We start from the raw sequence: 18,756 nt of genomic DNA, 5'->3' as shown, positions 1-18,756 counted from the left end.
AACATGCTGTGCACGGATAAATGACATCTACTGCATCTAACATGGCACAGTTTCTATGGATCTAAAGTGTGCACAGTTACTATGGATTATGACCAAAAGTAAAAGCGGATAATATCAGTCGTGATCTTTTGTCAATGGCAACAGGATCACAGGGGACAACACACACAGATGGGGATGATCGTAAAGTGACGACAGGAAGGGATGCTGCGGAGGATGTCAGTGTTTGGGTATTATGTCAAGTGAACAATGCCATTGGCCGAGCCGCATCCCATATGCCATCTGTCTGAGCCGGGCCGTGCGGATCATGTGTGACGTGCATGATTTACTTCGGGGTTTTTTTCACAAAAGACAAGGAGCTGTGACGTAAAGGAGAGAGGATTAAATATACGTTAATGAAGGTCCACATTCTGCAGATTTTCGTGCTTTATTTCCCCACAGATGCACTGTAGTGTCACAGAATCTTTAGAAGGGGACAGAATGGTTCTGTCTGTCGAGGATTGATGCCTGGTGACGTAAAAGCTGGTATAGCAGCTGTTTGGTTTGGCTGACCGTCCTTTAGCCAACATTTAGCAATAAACTGTAATCACATAACATTATGAAACAAAAGTGTAAACAAAGTGTTTATCTAACTATGGAATTAAAGTGGTTCTTTTCTGGGGGGGGGGGGGGGGGGGGTTCTTCAGTTTTGGTGGCTTATGCAGCATCTTATAAAGCTTATTTAAAAATCCAAATCAAGACATTTGACATGTCTGTGTGTTGTCAATCCCAAACACAACAAAACTATAATGCAATACATGCAAATGCACTCAAACGTGACACTGGTCAATCATTTTTTTGATCATTTTTCCCCCCTGACTAGTACAGAGAAAATATGGTCTTTGAGATATTAATCTGATATTGACACCATGATCTTAATCTGAAAGATTACGAAACCAGGTTTATCAGGGATGAGATTTAAACCAAGGCAGACAATCCCACCATTCTTCTGAATGAGGATTTCACAAGCACAGCATCAGCTAGTGGATCTACTCTTGTTTGGGATATCTCAGTACAGTTCAGCCGTGAGTCTGCTGTTGTCAGCTCTGCCTTTGTGCAGTTTGTCCTCCGACCTCCTCCTCACCTTCCTGCCCTCACTGGACTCTTTAGCAACGAGACCTTCATCGCTGGCAGCCTGCAGGCTGTCGAAGGTGCCTTGTCTCTCCTGCTCCATCGCCGGTGAGGAGTTTTCCCTCCGTCGGTTTTTCCAGACCTGCATGATGCCCTCGAGGCACGCAAACTTGATATCGGTGGTACAGGCGTACATACCTATCGGCACAGCCAACACCATGGCCAAGACTATCACCACGATATGAATGAGCTTCTCCCTCTGCTCCATCTCAGTTATGTCACTTCCTGTTACAAATATAATGCACTGCTCCGGACGCGGTGGCTTGTTTTTAAGAGTTACACAGATTTCATATTTGGTAGCAGGCATCAGATCGGAGACGGAGTAGGAGTTGATCCCAGGGCCGATGTAGATCAGTTCTCTCTTATCGGCATTAGCGTAGCCAAAGTGGACAGTGAACCAAGTCTCAGCTGGGTGGTCCAAGGTCGCGTACCATTCAATGGCGATGCCTCGAATCATCTGCTTGGCGATGCGGACGTCGATGTAGACGTTCTCGTCACCAGCAGAAGAGGGGAGAGCTGCAATACCAGGGAGGCGTGATGACTGGGAGCCCCCGGGAGAGTGTACTTCCAGGTGGATGCTGGCAGAGGAGTTCCCAATGAAGTTAAGAGCAGTGCAGGTGTAGACGCCACGATCTGCTGGGTGGATGGACGGGATGAACAGAAGAGATCTGATGGTGTCCTCGTCCACTCTCTCTTGATATTCTGGTGACAAGCGGGAGAAAGAGAGGGGGGGGGGTGAAGCCTGACTGGAAAACTTTGTATTTAGCGTCTTCTTCTTCCCTTTTATTACATGGAAATGTGTGTTTTTTTCAGAATGTTCATCAAAATCAGTGTAAATGTAAAGTTAAGATGTTATTCTTGTTAGTCATAGAGATATCCTTTTGCAGAAAAGTTGTTCATGCAGAACGGACCACAGATGATTAAGAAGAGTATAATATTTATAAGAGCTGACTTGCTGGAGTACTTCACAGGGCGTTTGCTAACGACCAATTAATATTTAACATTACAAAAATAGACATGCCTGTTTAATTGTTAATCACAAAGAAATCTTTAAATAACTGATGTCTAAAATGTTACCTAATATGTCAAATGTTAATTAGTTTTAGATCACTGGTTGCTGTGTGATCATGAAGTCGTAACACTTCGCTTGTGTCTAATGGGGACGCTTATTTAATTATTAGGTAGTCTAGAGTAGGCTGTAATCTCCAACACTCTTAATCAACTCTGATGGAGAATCATCAGTGATTATGTGGAGACTTAACCTTCCTGATGTTGCGATAGGGTCATGACGGTCTGCGATTAAAATGTGTTTAAGTATCTAATTTATCCAAGATATCGCCGCAGCCTGGACGTGTGGAAAGATGCGCTGAGTACATCACACACTCACCGTGAAATCCTCTGATTATCTTCAGACCATATGTCCACCACACTGTGGGATTGGGCCTGGCCTTGGCGACGCAGCGCAGCGTAGCGTTCACGCCCAGCGGCAGGCTGATGTTGGCCGTCGGAGCGGTGACATCGGGCTTCATGCACGACTGCAGCTCTACCTCGTGGAAGAACTTGCCCATCCTAAAGTCCGGCCCTGAGCAGGTCAAGTAGGAGTTCATCAGTATGATCGGGGGAGTTAAGGTCCTGACGAACTCCACGAAGCCCCTCAGGCGGCAGTCGCAGAGCCAGGCGTTGTCGTGCAGCGCCAAGACGATGTTCGGCCCAAGTTGGCTCACATCTCTCTCCTCCTGCCTCTGCAGTCTTTGGTAGAGGGGCCAGTTTAGGAAGACCTCTTTCGATACAACCGTGAGCCGATTGAAAGATAGATCCAAATAGGTCAGACCTGGCAGAAACTTTAACGCATGTTCCGGCAGGACATCCAGCTGATTGTGCTTCAGGTCCAGAATCTTGAGGGCCGGGGCGTCCTCGAACGCTGTCCATGGTACTGAACGCAGCTTGTTCCCCTGCAGACGGAGCTCGGTTAAATTTGCCAGACCTTCCAGACCCCTTGAGTTTATCAGCGTGATGTCGTTGAAATTTAGCCACAAGTTTTCCAAGAAGGGAATTTCTGAGAATGCGCCTCTGGGGATTTCGGTAAAGTGTGACTTTTCAATGCGTATTTTAGTCAAATCGTGTGGAAGGTTTTGCGGTATGGCTCCAAAGGCATTTTCTTCCATACACGTGAGCGACCTATGATTGAGTAAAGAGTTTGAATGAAAGAAATAGCTAGTTTCATTCATCAATAACAATTTTTAAGCATCATAATTTATATAGAAACTCTAGATAAGCATTTTCTGAGACTCTCCCTCCAATTAGTGTGATGTATATATAATGAATCATCAACTGACTGTTTTACAGGCTGTCTCTTACTCGCTTGATCTGCTTTAAATCAGCTTTTACCTTCCATGACGGTCTTCTACACATGTGCATCCACGCAAACAGTGAGAATCAGCTTCAATAAGATTGAACAAAATTATAGCCAGCAAGCAACAAATCTTGTCCATAGTCCGCAGAAAAAATGAGGCTACATTCGTGCTCAAGATAAGGAGAGTGCTTCAGACAAGAGAAGCCTATTAGTCTTAATCCCTGACGTGGCACCGGCGCCTAATTCTTGATTAACACCTGCTGGTCCATGTCAGTAGGCCAAACAGACAAAATAATAACCTACATCTAAAAGAAAATAAGCATTTTTAATCATCAAAAAAGATTTAATTCGTTAATAATGGTAACTATTCAGATTTATAAAGGGGTTAAACTAATCCCATTAATTAACATTTAACAATCTAAAATCACTGGCATTTCTCCTGATTAATAATGCAATAAGCAGTGAGGCAGACCTAGGTCAAAAATGGAAAATTCTGATTTAAAAGTTAATGAGATAATAACACAGGACACCACCAAGAGGATTTGCATATAAAAGTTTATTGAGCTATTTTGAAATATCATTGGAATAAATAGATCTACATTTAATGGGGTAATGGTGCCTCTAAGTGGCACAAAACAGGTACATGGAGATATTTCGATATGTGCGTCAATGCAATGAAGTTTTTTTTTTATTTAAAATTTCCTTTTTGCATTACTTCCACCCTATTTACAATATTCCACAGTCTTTTTTCCTGTACTTCTCTCCAGCTCCAGCTTTGTCTCCTCTCACCAGCGTGCTGAACAGTGCCTGAGCATGTAACTCCTCCAAAAGACATGTCACAGATGTACACAGAGGCACAGACAGAGATGTGTGTGTGTGCATCATCCAATACGGTATATACAAATCATGCACATTGATATATTTTATGAACAATGGAGTGTGATCGGTTGATTTTTCCTTTGAGTTAGAAAAAAAACCCCTTTATTTTAGACATTAAAGGATCAGCATGTTTGACTTTTGTCTACTTATATACGTATTGATAAATGAGAATTACATGATAGAATCTATAAACGTCTGGGAAACAATATGTGAATTAAAATGTTCTCTAAACTGATATTTCCATTATAGTGCAACGTGCTAAAGTTCGTTGATAAAAGTTGGCTTTTTGTGGAGGTGGAGTTGGTGGCAAGATCCAGCGAGGAGGAACGGGTGGGGGGGAATCCCATGGTGAGTGTGTGTGGGAGAGTGTGGGAGGGGTGCTGGCATTAGGCTGCTGCCGGGTGCGAGTGGAAGGGCAGCGCTGGGGATTTGGATGTGAGTGGACGTGGGTTTGGGGCTGCATATGGGGCTGGCGAGGGCGATGGGGATGCGGGTAGGTATTGGGCTTGAAACTGGAGTGTGGTTGCGGGTGGGCTTGCGGGAGATGGTGTGGAGCAGGAGCCGGAGCCGGAGCTGGAGCATGATGTCAGCAGAAGTACTCATTAGGCTGTCCCTCTATCTTAGCTGTGGCCTCAGAGTCCAGGCTGGAGCGGGCCGACAGTAGCCTGTTGGACTCTTCTGGGTTTAGTCTGTTTAAATAATCACCCTCGAGTCCTTTAGCCTTTGTGCCTGGTGACAGCGTTTCAAAGGTCACATATGAATCTTGGATGTCCTTGGATTTCTTTCCCCAATATTTCTTAATGCGTCTCTTGAGCGCCCCGCAGCACACGATGACTGTGAGTGGGACCGCGATGATGCAGGCCACTGTGATCACGATAACGTTGATCAGCCTCTGGGTGCCGGTAGCACTGGCTGCTTCATCAGTGGAGAAAATGACACACTGTTCCTTCTTGGGAATCAGCCCTCTCACACACACACATGCAATGTACTTGGTCCTGGGTACCAGGCCTTCGATAGTGACTCGGTTCTGTCCAGCCCCGACATTGATCTTCCTCATGTCCCTCTCTCCGAACACAGCGTACAGTACGCTAAAAGCGGTCGTGTTTTTGGCCTTGGGAGCTCTCCAGTTAAGAGAAATTGTGTTGTCTGTGTCGCCCACCACTTTTACCGAGCGGACCACTCTGTCTGGGTCCTGCTGCAGTGATGAGGCATTGGCCGCAAGGTTGCTCAGGTTAGTCTTCTCCAGGTCCAACAGAGCCTCGGGATTTGAGGCGGTGGCGGCTGTAGGTGTGGCCCTGACAGCCAGGCTGTAACTGGCTGCATCAGGGCTGGGCTCAGTCAGAAGGCCTGGATCCAGGCCAGGCCTTGACGAGGGGCTTGATTTTGCAGCAACATATCTGGCAACCAGTTTCTCCTGGTAGGCAGCTTTGCCCAACTGATTGGGTTTCTTGACTTTGGCCTTCTTGTCATTGCTGGTTTGGTTCCCTTCTGGTTTTGGCAAGTTAGAGATGATGAGAGTAATGACGGCTTCAGCGTTCCCAGCATAGTTACTGGCTTTGCAGATGTATTTCCCTGAATCACGATAGGACACCCCTGGAACACTCAGGATGGACCAGGTGATTCCATCTTTTGAGGTTTCCTGTTGGACTGTAGGTGCAAAAATCGGGGGAGTCTTCTTTAAACATTGAATAAAAACAGACAGTAAAACTACTGAACTTCCAAAAACAGTACGAAAGGTAATGCACAAAGACTCACCCGTCCCATTAACAGCTTGGCCATCTGCCCTGCGCCACGTGAGATCTGGGATGGGAACCCCAATGGTCCCACAGCGAAGGAGCACGTTGTTCCCGACAGCGCTCCGGACTCGTGCCACAGCTGTGTGGATACGCGGGAGTTGACATCGACGTAGCTCCGTGTCGCTGAACAAGACCCCGGAAACGCTCTCAGGAGCTGAACACCTTAGCCGCGTGTCGATGAACGCCACCGAAAGAGTGGGAAACTTCTGGAACTGGACCAGGTCGTAAAGTCGGCAGTCACACACCCAAGGGTTGTCATGGAGACCTGAAGGACAAATAAGTGAAACCACGGGGAAAAGGAGCATTCCAGCTGTTTGCAAATGGAAAGACAAGCCTGCAGATGGCCAGTGTGAATGTTAGAATAATATTAATCCCATAAGAGGATTAAATTTTAATTCATAAACTACAGCATGACCGTGACATGAGGATGGTGGGGGTGCCGGTGGTCCAGTGGTCAAGGTTAGATTTTGCAAGTATGTGTGGCCAGCGCAAAAAAACCAAAACGGTCCACTTTAAAGGTACGAGCAGAGCAATTAAAAGTGCAGATTATGGTGTGTCTGTCTATAGGTTCAGGCATGGGAAGTGAACAGTGAGACTAGAACTAAATGCTGAGTTTACTTTAGAGAATAATCACATTTTAAAATGCTAATGGGAGATTTCAGGGTTAGATTTTACCACTTCCTTAGAAACACAAATCCACAAAACATAACAAATTACAATAATTACATATTGATGCATTATACTTGCAAATACATTCATAAACAATATCTGCTTATAGTATCTACTCATAATATAATAAAATGATAGATTAAATATAGGCCATGTTAAATTCAAGTTCAATTAAAATTTAACCCTCAGCAACTTCATATAGAAGTTTAACAACTTAAAGAGGTGTTCTTTGTTGTTCCTTTTCACAAAAGTCATTTACATACTTATCTCGAGATACAAAACGTACAAACTCGCTTGTTAAGTTACAGTCGGCCATCACAGCGCACTTCTTACCAAGAATCATCTTCGTGCTCTCTGGTCCCTGCACTGGCTTTGCCGCCAGCCAGGTGGAGAGCACCTCTGCTGGCAGGGTCAGGAGACTGTTGCTGGACAGATCCAGGTAGGTGAGGTTCCTGATGTACGTGGTGGCCTCCGCCGGCAGCACCGTGAGCTGGTTGTTGTGCAAATCGAGAAGTCTGAGACTGGGCATATCCATGAGGGATTCCCAAGGAAAGGCCGTGAGGGCATTCCCGTCCAGACGAAGTTCTTCGAGGTTGAACAAGCCTCGGAAGCTGTCCGGGTTCAAGGCGGACAACGTGTTGAAAGACATCCACAGGAATTCCAGACTAGAGAGGTAGTTGAAGGCTTCACTTGGTATCCGCTGGATGGCTGTCTTCTCAATCCGCAGTTTGGACGTATCAGCAGGGAACCCGACAGGCACAACGGAGATCTCAGGATCGTTGCAAATAACACTCCTGAAAGAGACGGTGTGAGTGTATTGTTAAGGGAAATATTATTTTCCTGTTTTTGCAGTTTAATACTTAGAAATATTTGAAAAGGGTGAATGCATGAATCTAAATACGTGTGAGATTATACATACATTCGACCAAATTGAAAACTCTGAAATAAATCAATCCATAAAAATCGCATAAAACGCATAGACTCAAAGTTGAAAGTGCCTTTGGGAGATAATCCTGCATTAAATAAAATTGGACCGAGATGCACTCCATAAATGATCTTCAGTACACATGTTTACCTCTGACTGCTTCTGTCCTCTAAAAATATCCGTCGGTGCAGAAACGCTTCCTGGACTCTTTAAAGAAAATGGATTTATTTGTTCGGAATTCTTACCTGGCCTTTGATCCATCACTCAGGTTGTGGTAGAAACAGCTGCACTGTGACGGGCAGGAACTCACGGAAGTGACAAGTTTACCTGTGGCCACATAGAGCCCCAGGAACAGGAAAAGGAACATTTTGGCCAACTTTTACGCATACGCAGCCTGCCTACATGCGCCCGGTTTGCGCACACTAAATACAAAAAGACACCCTGTCCTTCATTTACATTAATATCATCCGCATGGCTTTCTCCCACCACTTCGCTGTCCCATAGTGATCGCACTGCTATGAGTCCCCAGATAAAAAAGGATAGACAAGGATTAGTGAAAGGACTGGCGTTCTTTTCATCTGGATGCGCATTGCATCCCGGAATCCGATAGGCTGCGCAGAGACGTCCCCATTTATTACCACAGAAAAACACTTCCGAAATGGTCATAATCCACTGTGCTGTTTGGATGGTTTTTCTCCCTCAAATGTAGCTTGTTCATTTGAGCCCTGCCGTGACTGTTAATCTGTGCGCGCACAGCTCAATTTTACCACAAGGTGGCCCGATAGCCTATAGCTTCTACCTTGAGTTGTGGAAACTGAACAGATGCTCTGTTCACATTTTATTAATGCGCTATTAATTCTTAATAAATTAATAGAAGCCTTTTTATATTCATCATCACAATAGAACAAACATAAACTGTGATGACACAGTGTCTCCCAAAGGTTTTAATACGATTGCAGACATCATTTTACTCTCATTATTATTTATCTCGCTTGGATCCGATTTTATTAACATGCACGTGTAAAGTCTTAAACAACATCATAGTAATAGTATTTCCTATCTTTGCCAACTAAAAGGTCAGGCCCCCAGTTGTAAGGAATGTATGTTTACTCAGTTTGAATGAAAGAGCTTATTGATTTCACTTCTGTAATCTATTTGGACAGAGTCCCACACTGCACTGCTGAACTACAACACTACCTGCTCATTTGCTGTTGCACACAGAGTTCAGTGTTACATTTGGCTGCAGTTGGACTGCAGCAGGGTCGTACCTGGCTTGTTTTGCACAATATTGCAGCAATCATCTATCTGACCTATAGGTGTATTGGTCTGTGTCAACATTTTGTATAGACAACAATGGAAAAAATAGATTTTGACAAAAGAATGCTGAACATTCATTCTAAGTAAATGCCAATATGTTACTAAATGTGTACATTTTAATACCATTCTAAATCAGGCTTTTATCAGACATAGTCTTATACATTTTGATAAATGAGTTTGATAGTCAAATATCTGTAGTAGAATGAAATCATCTATTCCAGTTGAGCTCTGAGTATTTGTTTTTTACATTCTTTTGGTCTCTGAGGAAAGTTGTGGTACACTGAGTATGTTATTATAACTCAGAGGCATCTTAGTGGACTCCCTCACTTTAAATTTTTATGTTTTCACAGTGACTGACTTTTTTAGGCTTCTCAATTACATAGTTTAAGAGTTTTAGGAGTGTTCTTTTCTTGTTCTTTCTCTTCAATTACACCATGTTGCTGATGATTGTTAGTAGGGACATTGATCAGACAGTCTTCCTGGACACATGCATCAGATCATTTACAGGGACCTGAACTGTGTGTATTTACTATAAACACTGTAAATGTTGGTGAAATCCCTCGTTAGATTAAATCATTTCAGATAATCAGCATGACGGTGTAGAGATCAGTTTCAACATTGAGACACACAGCCTTGTGTTTAGTGTCTTGTTATTGAATATTCTCTATGAATTGTGCAAAATAAAGTCATTGACCACCTTAATTAATTATGTTAATCCCCTTTGCTTGTGTTTGGACACATTCTTTACCTCATGGTATTAAAAACGTGTCACAGGTCCTCCAGAAACGTGGAGCTCTGTGGTGCTAAACATGTTGAGCAATCAAACCCTATGCTGAAAACCTTAAACATTCCATATTGAGCTAATCTTATTTAGTGAAGCATTAAAAGCCTCCTTATATGAACCTGAATAGGAAATTGTTGCAATGTCATTCTTAGTTGGCAGAAAATTAACTGAATATAACTGAATAAACTGATCCATCAATCTTGTTGAATTTAAAACATAAATTCATTCAAGTGTTCTCAGCTCATTAGAGAAAGATCATAAAAGGGAAGCTTCAACATATTCACCACTTTTTATTTCAAAAGTTCACACAGTCTTCATAATTTAAATATGTTTGTTCAAAACAAAGAGCATGAAGATTTATTAGTAAAGGGTGGTTCGGTATCTTATTAGATTTAATCTGATCCGCACTTCAAATGTTTTCCAGAACCCCGAGCGTTCAGGCATTAACATCTGAAAAGTTCTCACCTCTTTTCCTGGATAATAGAGTTAATTTACTTGAAGAGATTAAGGTCGCACAATGTCAGATTTGTGTCCCCACTGGTATGAAAAGCTGTTGCAAGTCCAACATGACAAAACCGACACAGAATAAAGAACATGACCATGACCTGCAATGCAATCCCCCCCTATAGGCTCACACCAAATCTAATAAAAATAAATCTGCACTAGGAATCTGACATTACACTACTTATTTACCATGTTTGACGCCAGACTGAAATCACAGAACTCAAATTCTTTAAGGTCAGTATCTGTAAAAATGCCACGGCTTCCTCTCAGTCGTGCATTAAAGACATCAAATTCCTAATTTTAAAGGAGAATTTGACAACGGAAAAACAGTGTCTGAAAAATTAGGTTACATTAGTCCTAGTTTCTGAGCTTTTATCGTCCTTTGGCTGGAAGCTGAGCGACCGTAGACACCTGTTGTGTCCTCTTAAAGCGGCAGAGCTGCGCGTCGCTGCTCCTCCACCTCAGCGGCCGCCGCCAGGGCGCACAGACACAAAGGCTTCTTGTTTAACTAATTGAGGGCTTTGCCGTTGCCCTGGACAAATGCGCATTAAGGCTTGGGTTTGTGTGGTTATGTTCATTAAGGCATTCCAGCGCGGATTGGGACAGCAGAGAACGGCCAGATTTACATAATAAAGTGCACGGTTTTCACGTGAAATACCCCTTTAAAAGCGGACTCCTTCCGTCCATCACCGAGGCACAGTCGTGAAGGATCGGCGGGGTGAAAAGTCTGTGACAGCTGCGCGTTAAGTTGAATCGGCTCCAGGATGGTTTCGTCGTACCCTTTACCGGAGGGCTTCTCCGACTTCGACGTGTTCTCTCTGGGATCTTGTCTGCTGGTGGAGGGTGAGTGTTCTAGTTTCCTCTGATGGAATTGAGCCAAACTGAATCTGCGAGGGCTGCACCCGCTGACACCAGGTCATCTGCAGCAATGCCACGGTGGGAAATACCCCAACTTCGAAACAGAAAACACCCAACTTTGCATATTCGGGGAATAAAACCGAGTTCGATGCCCGGTTCATTGTGAGTGCGTGTGCGCCGACTTCTGCATACCAGCGCATTTCCATTCACAAATGTCTTTCTCCCCCCTCAAGGTCTGCTGGGTTTCTTTCTGAATGCGGTGACAGTCGTCGCCTTCCTCAAGATGAGGGAACTGAGGACCCCCAGCAATTTCCTGGTGTTCAGCTTAGCGTTGGCTGACATGGGCATCTCCATGAACGCCACCATCGCCGCTTTCTCCAGCTTCCTGAGGTGAGCGATGATGTAACCGACCCGTTTCGTAATGAACGCCGTGATGTGATTGTGTTTGAGCCGTCGCTTGTGATGAACGAACAAAAGCTCCATGGATCTGTTTGGCGTCGTCGGGTGAATAATAACAGTCGCGACCTACAACCGATGAGGGGGCGAGGGGAGCGACCCACACAGCCTCCTCTGCGCTGAGATGTGCGGGAGATGACAGACGCTGTTCCCGCAGGGTTGCGTGGCATCTGTAAACATGACGCTAGATAAGCTTTAGGTGGAAATACTGAAGCACAGAATTAGGTTTTTATTGGCGACTTCTGAATAACTGCGCTTTTAAATGATGTGTTTGCTCCACTTGTGATGAGACAGAGGCTCCTGATGCAATATTAAGTCAGAAAACGAGGTCATTAATCATCAGTATTGATCATTTCAGGGTCAGTCTGCTCAGAGAGACAAGAAAAAGATCAATAAAGGTGCACCGAATTAGGTTTTTAGGGTATTTAGCTGTTCCCTGCGTTTTGTACTATTTTTCTTACTAAGTTAAACATGTTTCTTTTTTTAATTGATTTTATTTCTCAAACCTTGTCCTGGTTCCTGGCTCATAAACATTGTTAGCCCGTAACAGCCCCCGCTCTCGTCTCCAGGTACTGGCCCTACGGCTCTGATGGATGCCAGACTCACGGCTTCCAGGGCTTTGTGACGGCTCTCGCCAGCATCCACTTTGTAGCTGCCATCGCCTGGGACAGATACCACCAGTACTGCACCAGTAAGTGAACACCTGATACTGTCAGACCCGCAGTGGACCCCCCCACCACGCACACACAATCACACAATCACACACACTCTTTGGTTTTGGTGTCAGCTGATGTGGTGAAGAGGTCAGGTGATCGCAGCCCTCAAATCTATTCATTTGCTACATATTATATTTTCATGGCCATGTAATTACATTATAGAAGTGTAATAAGTGACACAAAGCTTCAAGTGCTCACATACATGCTTCAGCTTATAGAATGCATTAAAGTAATTCACTGTTTAATTCTCGGAAGTGTGTAATAACCACGCGACCTTTTGATGCAATGCGATGGCCTTGTTATTGTCAGGGACCAAGCTGCAGTGGAGCTCCGCCATCACTCTGGCTGTCTTCATCTGGCTGTTCTGCGCCTTCTGGTCTGCCATGCCTCTCATTGGCTGGGGCGAGTACGACTACGAGCCCCTCAGGACCTGCTGCACCCTGGACTACAGCAAGGGAGACAGGTTTGGCTCCGACACGCTCAGAGAAACACGGTTGTAATAATCTAATCTGACCCTTTGCTGCATGTGTTTTTCCTTCTCCACAGGAACTACGTCTCCTACTTGATCCCCATGGCCATCTTCAACATGGTCATCCAAGTGTTCGTTGTCATGTCATCATATCAGTCCATCGCTGAGAAGTTTAAGAAGACTGGAAACCCCAGGGTGAGTGAAATACTAATATCTATATATTGATGCAGCATCATGCAAACAAATGAAAGCGCCTGATGATTATAAGAAATCCACCCATCTGGTGGAAGAAATAGTATAAATGCAGCGAGTTGTTCCTATGCAGAGTAATAAATCAATCCAAGTGGGGGGTGGGCAGATATAGGTCATTGCTACAGGGGCAAGACTAATCAATTCAACTGGGACTGAGGAGTAACTGGTGCCCGGTGATGGTTAGTGTCAGCACGTTGGAGTGCGTCGGCCCTCGGGGGTTGAGTCAGGTGACCTCATTGTATGTTGCTTAAGACTGTTGCTCACAGCCATCAGACGTAGCCAGAGGGGCTTTTATGGCACTTTCAATCTGCAGCTGAGCAGCTGGCCGTCACAGAACCGTCTCATTTCATCAGAAACAGCAGCTGCCCCCCATCATGGGTCCAGCGTGAGATGGCTGCCATAAAAGCCAAGCGCTTATTCAGCCAAAAAATGGATAGAGTGTGTGTGACGCTGCTGTGTAAACGGCTCTCTGACCGGTTTTTGGGTCACATTTTCAATTCTTTGCGTGAGTAACGTAGCATCGGTGCTGAGCTGTAAACATTGACTGTGGCCATGAGCGGGAATCACCCTGAGGCGAAAACATCCCATCAGTCATCTGTGCAGACAGTGTCTGCACGCTAGCTCGAACCTCAGCCATAAACAGTAGCTGTGCTAATGTTGGAGGCATCTGTCTGAGTCACATTACATCAATTCATCAAACACTTACAGGGTCACGCTGAGTGCAAGACTGGCTGGAGGTGTGTCGTTTAGGACGTGGTTGCATGTTTTCTTTCATAAGACACAATTAAAAGTGAGAGAAGAGTGCTGTTTTTAAAAATATATAGTTGAGGTTGATTTAGGAGCTGATATATTAGCACAAAGAATTTAGTTGGGAAAAAAGGTGTCCATTTAACTTGTTACGTAGGTGAGAGCCGTGTCACAGCTCATTCTGACAAGGGCCGACTGAGTCGACTCCTGAGATTGAATCTTCTTTTTCCTTCAGTTTTAGAATTGAATTTCTCCTCTGCAGGGTGAATTCGGTTACTCAAACCCATTTGCAAGGCAGAAATGCTAATGTCAGCATCCGGCAGACTATTGAAATGTGGCTAAACACAATCTGTGAATAGAAACAGGTGTTAGAAATCATTCCCAGGCATGCCGTCTGGTGTCTTCTGCCAATTGTTTTTATATCACACAAAATGTTAAAATAAAAAGTCTGCTGCAATGTTTCGAGTGATCCCAAATGGAGCAGCTGAAATAACTCAGATTGTTGAGCCAAACCAAATGATAGAACGTAGGTGGAGGGCTTCTGATCTGCTTTCTTTAACCATACAAACCCGAGTGGTTAAATGTGGCTTTGTGTGCATGAGTTGTGACACAGAATAATGTCACATTTGAAGTCGGGATTACAGTAAACGCCCTCTTAACCTGCTGATTCTGTATTGTAGCTGAGCTTGAGCACAGGGGCCGATTTTCTCCCGGGGACTTGATCCCAGGCTTGTGACATTCCTCTGGGAATTAAAAAACAAACACGGCAGAAGTCGCCTTCACTTCAGCATTCGATCACTGGTTCCTCACTCTCTGCTTTTCTTCCCCTCATCCCTCCATTCAACCCCTTCATTCTATAGTTCAATCCCAGCACCCCTCTGAAAGCCATGCTGTTGTGCTGGGGGCCCTACGGAATTCTGGCCTTTTACGCCGCTGTGGAGAACGCCAACTTGGTCTCTCCAAAGCTCAGAATGGTGAGAACCATCAAGCATCTTCACTGTTAAAGTTAGAGTGGCGCGCTTGAACTCACGCTGCCGTCTCCTCTGCAGATGGCTCCCATCCTGGCCAAGACCTGCCCCACCATCAACGTCTTCCTGTATGCTTTGGGGAATGAGAACTACAGAGGGGGCATCTGGCAGTTCCTGACCGGGGAGAAGATCGAAGCACCTCAGATCGAGAACAAGTCCAAATAAACTGAGCATGCCATGACAACACACCTTCACTGTCCTGTTTTCTCACAACTAATTTAGACCCTCTGTGTTTGTGCCCATGTGTGTGTGTGTGTGTGTGTGTGTGAACTTAATGACAAAGGAACACAACAAACTCGTGTTACCCAAAGCAGCAACCACAGAAGAAGAAAATCAGTTCAGTTGCTTGACCCAGTTGCTTTGAGAGTTCCTCAGATTATTACACACCTACACAAATGTAGATCTTTGATCTTAGACTGTGACTTTCTGAAGGTTTAAGGCTGCAAACAAAGAAACTTGTAGCGAGATTGGAGTCAAACCTTGCGGATCTGGGCATGCGTGTGTATTTTATGACCTCTGCTCTTATTACTTGTAAGGCTCTGATAATAATTTCTCCCTCAAAAACCTAAAAGATCAACAGCCAAAACCACTCTGCTCCAACGTTAATTTGCAACAACACAGACATCTAAAGTGTTTTATTATTATTATTATTACTCCTCTTAGCTCTAATAGCAACTGTCTGCTCTGTTAAATGAAACCCAAAAGACTTGCACACGATGATTTTGACTCGTGATTGGATCAGAGACGTTAGGAATGTGATCAGCTGATCAGAACTGTTGTGTTCTATAGTTTAGTGAAGATTTACAGAGAAAGGTTTTCAGATGTTATGAATGAAAGAGAGAGAGAGAGCACCCGGGAGTCCCTTCACACCCTTTAGCCTCCCCGTGTAAATGCATAAATAGCTTAACTTTAAACGCCTGCAAAATCCTTTAAGATTAGTCAGTGATGAACATCTGCAGTCCAGATGTTCAGGCGTTGTGATGACATTTTCTGATAGGTTTGGTGTTATCCTGTGTGAAATCACTCTTTTAATTACTTCTTTTCTCGCCTTTGTTCTTGCGGTGCAATGTGTTTGTACTTTGTGATTAATAAATCCATATTTTTTCACAGGGGTTCAAATAAAAACACCCCTGCGGATTCTTCCTGAATAATAAAGGATTTTTTTTAAAAAGTGCAAATGTCCTTTGTTTGACCTTTGATAATCGGCACTAACCTAAATTCAGGATTAAGGCCGTCTGATTGCAGCTAATTTATTAAAATCTAGAATTATTTAATGAATCAAATCGTCTCCCGCGGTGGATATTCAGGAGATGTTTCACCACAATTGTTAAAAACACAGTAAGAAACAAAGGAAGTGCTCGGTTTTTGCCACACACGACCGCGACCACACCTCGAGGGGACACACACGTGGTTACTGTTTGTAAGCAGATTAATTGACAGCAGCCGGTCAATAGTGAGGCCCGTTACGTTACGTAAGGTCACACAGGCGGCACGTGTGCAGCAGGCTGGTGCCGTTTTCATCTGCACTTTATCTGAGGAGGAGACAAAGGTCAACAGAACGCTGCTGGTACAAACGTCCGTCTCTACGGGATCACTGGCTGAGGCGTTACACCGCTTGTCCAGGTGTGTGTGAGATGATTCCATAGATGTTTACACACTCCATCAGTCCTACAGTGGCGCTCATGCAGCAGGAGGCGCTGCGGATTATGTCTGGTCCACCAGTGAAGTTTCATATCATCCTTTTGAGAGGATTAGTTGCTAACATGATCACGAGTGCAACAGGAATGGTGGCAGAGTCGTTAGATTAATCAGCGTTCGCCTTTGCGGCGGCTGCCAGTACAACAGGGGTTTGATTTGAAAAGGTTCATTTTGCCGTCCGTCTTCGCGCAGCCAAAACCAGTCAACTGAGCTCTTTCCCTGGATGAAGCAGTGAAAGCGAAGCATTTCCGTGACGGCAGCGCCTCATGTGTCAGGTTTCGGTAACATGCTCATCCACGGGCTACTGCTGTAACACGGGAATTTCCCCGATGTGGGATCAATAAAGGTTATCCTGATCCTTATCCTCGTCATGCTCCTCTTCGCCTCGCTCCTTTCGCAGTTTCTCCCACCTTCCTTGAAAGCGTCGCCACAACCTTTTGCGTGTATTTGCTTTCCAATCATCTGCGAAATCACCATCCGTAATCTGGCCGACACCTCCAGATTGACCCGGTGGTGGAAAAAAGGAGGTGAAAGGTCAGTCTGCTGCCACAGATCTCTCCATTACTGATCTTGACTGTCAGATGTGAACCCGATTATATAACCTCAACCCCTTAAGACGACGCACACTCTCACACTCTCTCAGACACACACTCTCACACTCTCTCACACACACACACACACACACAGCTGCTGCTCTTCCAATCAGTTCATCGAACGCCGGGTGGTTCATCTCTTGTGCGCAGCAGCGTTTGTAGCCAGATTGGCATCTTTCAGTGATGAACACACACTGATGCTCTGATAAATAACCAAGCACAAACTGGAGGCTTTGCATGTTGGAGCAAAAAAAAAAAGAAAACCCACAACATTTGTTTTAAAGACACTCACTTTTTACAGGATTAGTGTTTGACTGTAATCTGGATTAAAGCAGAGCCGCGCATCATTGCTCTGTAGAACTTTGGTGTTTGATTCATCCGAAACACTTGGACTCGTCTTGGACCAGAACCTGAGCACCTTCCTCGCACCGGACCTTTCAGGAACCTGTAAACTGAGGAAGTGCTTCTGCAGGGAAGCGTTTTATAAATTCAGTGATGAGTCTCCCACTCTTTGCTTTCATTGTGAGGATTGTGCATTTAATCCATTCCAGTTTGCATCATTTAATTTTCTTTGTTTTTTCCAAATTCAAATGCAGCCAGAACCAACATAAGGATTTCCATGTAATTCTGTGTTGCAAAACTGAATTTGCTTTGAAATTGTACAGTAGATTAATCTCTCTTCAAAACTATAATCCACTGAATTTGTCTGAACTGATTTGAGGGAGCTGTTGAACTACTGAGGTATTGTTGTCAAATACTTCGTATTTATGGCTGCATTGATGAGGATATATCAAAATAAAACTCGGAGGACTGCATACAGAATGACATTCCAGACTTTATTAATAAGAATTTTTATTGAGTCTATATGATGCATTTGTATGTATTTGGTCATATACCAGGTTTACAGCTGGAATTTACTTTTCTTTAAATGAAAGTTTATTGTTAAATGGTTTATGTATTTCATCAAGTAAAGCTGATCTGAGTCACTGAGACGCTTCATTAAAAGTCAAAAAGTGCAAGAAATGTGTTTTTCTTTGACTCCAGCATTTGATGTTTCCTCTTTGTCCCATTTTGTGTCTTTTCGAATTAATTTAAGTATCGGTAAATATCTTCTGTTTGTTTTCCCAGGAAGAATTGACTCTTTCTGACATCCATGTTTTATTATTTCCTATGTTTTTCATGTAAGCCTGCTAAATAAATTCTTGCTCCCTTCACCCCCAGACTCCAGCTGGAATGCAAGAGGACAGAGCATGAACAGTCTGATAATGAAGGAATGCGTGTCTAAAGCACACTTAAGGATATTTCCTCATAAGGCTTAGAAAAAATGATCAACAGCAGATGAATCAGTGGACAACATCCATGCACAACAGCGTGTTTTATGGGTTTTGGAGTACTTGGAGTTTTGGATACTCTGGCGCCTGTGTTACCTGGTGATTGTGAGCTTCAGCACTGCTGTCGCGCAGATGCAAAAATACACAAGGAAAACACAGACTAAACAAAAATAAACTTAGACCAGAGCAGGTTTTGATGTTTCTGTGTGACTCT

General features: G+C 44.1%; 3 protein-coding genes across 4 annotated transcripts; 1 reads left to right on the top strand and 2 right to left on the bottom strand.

Moving 5' to 3' along the window:
• Nucleotides 1-405: 405 nt before the first annotated feature.
• Nucleotides 406-3,690, bottom strand: lrit2 (leucine-rich repeat, immunoglobulin-like and transmembrane domains 2). 2 transcript variants are annotated; one of them, XM_057048190.1, is made up of 3 exons: nt 3,556-3,690; nt 2,555-3,119; nt 406-1,869 (listed from the first exon to the last, which is right to left on the bottom strand). In XM_057048190.1, exons 1-3 carry the CDS (start codon nt 3,583-3,585, stop codon nt 1,046-1,048), a joined length of 1,419 nt encoding a protein of 472 aa, XP_056904170.1. In that variant the 5' UTR covers nt 3,586-3,690; the 3' UTR covers nt 406-1,045. The 2 variants fall into 2 exon arrangements, with proteins under 2 accessions (XP_056904170.1, XP_056904169.1); XM_057048189.1 differs by having other exon boundaries at nt 2,555-3,345; nt 3,556-3,684.
• Nucleotides 3,691-4,061: 371 nt separating this feature from the next.
• On the bottom strand, nt 4,062-8,583 carry lrit1a (leucine-rich repeat, immunoglobulin-like and transmembrane domains 1a). Its single transcript, XM_057048272.1, has 4 exons — nt 8,035-8,583; nt 7,198-7,658; nt 6,155-6,460; nt 4,062-6,046 (listed from the first exon to the last, which is right to left on the bottom strand). The coding sequence occupies exons 1-4, from the start codon at nt 8,154-8,156 to the stop codon at nt 4,986-4,988; spliced, it is 1,950 nt and encodes a 649-aa protein (XP_056904252.1). The 5' UTR covers nt 8,157-8,583; the 3' UTR covers nt 4,062-4,985.
• Nucleotides 8,584-10,816: 2,233 nt separating this feature from the next.
• On the top strand, nt 10,817-15,108 carry rgra (retinal G protein coupled receptor a). Its single transcript, XM_057048122.1, has 7 exons — nt 10,817-11,237; nt 11,486-11,642; nt 12,278-12,399; nt 12,734-12,887; nt 12,971-13,088; nt 14,753-14,866; nt 14,942-15,108. Exons 1-7 carry the CDS (start codon nt 11,159-11,161, stop codon nt 15,083-15,085), a joined length of 888 nt encoding a protein of 295 aa, XP_056904102.1. The 5' UTR covers nt 10,817-11,158; the 3' UTR covers nt 15,086-15,108.
• The last annotated feature ends 3,648 nt before the right edge of the window (nt 15,109-18,756 follow it).

This window comes from Takifugu flavidus, chromosome 11, assembly GCF_003711565.1.
Source record: "Takifugu flavidus isolate HTHZ2018 chromosome 11, ASM371156v2, whole genome shotgun sequence".
In the NCBI taxonomy this organism is placed as follows: domain Eukaryota; kingdom Metazoa; phylum Chordata; class Actinopteri; order Tetraodontiformes; family Tetraodontidae; genus Takifugu; species Takifugu flavidus.
This window is presented reverse-complemented; position numbering and strand designations above follow the sequence as displayed.

Coding starts and splice junctions, on each gene's coding strand:
- lrit2 (XM_057048189.1), bottom strand. CDS start 3,659: ATGGACAAGATTTGTTGCTTGCTGGCTATAATTTTGTTCAATCTTATT. Junction 3,346..3,555: donor GTAGAAGACCGTCATGGAAG/GTAAAAGCTGAT, acceptor ACTCAATCATAG/GTCGCTCACGTGTATGGAAG. Junction 1,870..2,554: donor GATAATCAGAGGATTTCACG/GTGAGTGTGTGA, acceptor GCTTGTCACCAG/AATATCAAGAGAGAGTGGAC.
- rgra (XM_057048122.1), top strand. CDS start 11,159: ATGGTTTCGTCGTACCCTTTACCGGAGGGCTTCTCCGACTTCGACGTG. Junction 11,238..11,485: donor ATCTTGTCTGCTGGTGGAGG/GTGAGTGTTCTA, acceptor TCCCCCCTCAAG/GTCTGCTGGGTTTCTTTCTG. Junction 13,089..14,752: donor AGAAGACTGGAAACCCCAGG/GTGAGTGAAATA, acceptor TTCATTCTATAG/TTCAATCCCAGCACCCCTCT.
- lrit1a (XM_057048272.1), bottom strand. CDS start 8,156: ATGTTCCTTTTCCTGTTCCTGGGGCTCTATGTGGCCACAGGTAAACTT. Junction 7,659..8,034: donor AGTGATGGATCAAAGGCCAG/GTAAGAATTCCG, acceptor CGTCTCTTTCAG/GAGTGTTATTTGCAACGATC. Junction 6,047..6,154: donor CCAAGCTGTTAATGGGACGG/GTGAGTCTTTGT, acceptor TTGCACCTACAG/TCCAACAGGAAACCTCAAAA.